Source organism: Penaeus monodon, chromosome 22, assembly GCF_015228065.2.
Source record: "Penaeus monodon isolate SGIC_2016 chromosome 22, NSTDA_Pmon_1, whole genome shotgun sequence".
Lineage (NCBI taxonomy): Eukaryota > Metazoa > Arthropoda > Malacostraca > Decapoda > Penaeidae > Penaeus > Penaeus monodon.
The window spans coordinates 23112118-23113376 of NC_051407.1; the positions used below are offsets into that span (position 1 = coordinate 23112118).

The following is a 1259-nucleotide window of genomic DNA, read 5'->3' on the forward strand; positions in this document are numbered from 1 at the left end:
AGATAACATTATCTCAAATCATTGTAACAAAATTGGCACTTGTTAAATATTCACATCCAGTTGTAAACGTGTTTTGACTGCGTGGTTAACAGTATATAGGCAAGGAAGTCTCCCATGACGCTGGATTCGTCAAATATTGTAGGGAAATAAACGGTCACATAATAAGTCTTATCTCTTCACAGTGAAATATGATTATTACTTGGTGTTTTTTTAAAGTCATTTGCGAAATGTTTTTGGTTTTGTTTAAAAAAGAATCGCGACAATTACTGAAATGTATATGCGTTCGTCTGAGACATCAGATTCTCTCACCTGAATAAAAAAAAAATCAGGAAAAGAAGGAAGGGATCCTTTACGTAAACTCATGTTGTATGAAGGTCAGATTGATGCCCTCGAGATTGTGTGAAACAAAAGACTGCACGAGCAACACGACGAGAAATTTTGAACAGGAAAAGCAGAGCTTATGCGCAATGGTCCGACTGTTGTGAAAATGCTTGTTGTAAAAGTGACATCAAAACGCGCTGTTAATGTGTTGTAATATGTTCAGAAATAAAAAAAAACTATTGGCTTGCATCCGTCCCAGAGACAGTGAAACTAGTGTGTCACATTGGCTTGGCCAGGGGTGCCAAGGGTGGGCCAGGCACCCGCCCGAGGAACGCCCTCACGCAAAGAGCCCCGCTGTAAGTGCTAAGCGATGGACGCTAACGGCGGTTGTGCCGAAAGGGTGGCAAAACAGTTGGTCGACGAGGCTACCAGCTGTTCGAGGATGACTTCTTGATTAGCCTGCGATGAACCCCATGAACGAGCCGAGCTTCATCATGTTGTCCCTGTTGAACATTTCTCTTGGTAGGTCACCGGAGCAGAAGGTCATGTAGGCCTATCTCGGTACTGATTCTTGCTGGTGTTGAGGCTCTTGAGTTAGGCTTCGTCTTACAGTCTTTTTCTTGTTGTAACGTCTTTAGGGCATTTTACTTTTTCAAGATTCACAATATTAAATGTCAGTCTAGGTATTATTGATGTTTTTTTAGATAAACTGTTCATTTAGATTAATAGATATATAGTTATAGATAACGTTTTAGTCTTTTGTCTTGTTTTATAAATGTGTGACTCTTAGCTCTTGATTCTCATATGGTGGATACACTCGATTTTCTTTCCAATTTGGGATCCTTTAGGTGCAGTAACTAGAATCTTACGTGTGGTATTTTTGTCCTCCCCAATATTTAGACGGAGAGCTAGCGAAGAAACCCGGTGATCCTAAACCG

General features: G+C 40.6%; 1 protein-coding gene across 1 annotated transcript in view; it reads left to right on the plus strand.

Moving 5' to 3' along the window:
* Window positions 1-1259, plus strand: part of LOC119587013 (rho GTPase-activating protein 21-like) — a gene marked incomplete at its 5' end in the record, with an annotated part of 201687 nt that overhangs the window by 68306 nt on the left and 132122 nt on the right. Inside the window, 1 exon segment of the mRNA XM_037935760.1 lies at window positions 1222-1259. Within this exon segment, the coding sequence (XP_037791688.1) occupies window positions 1222-1259 (38 nt within the window).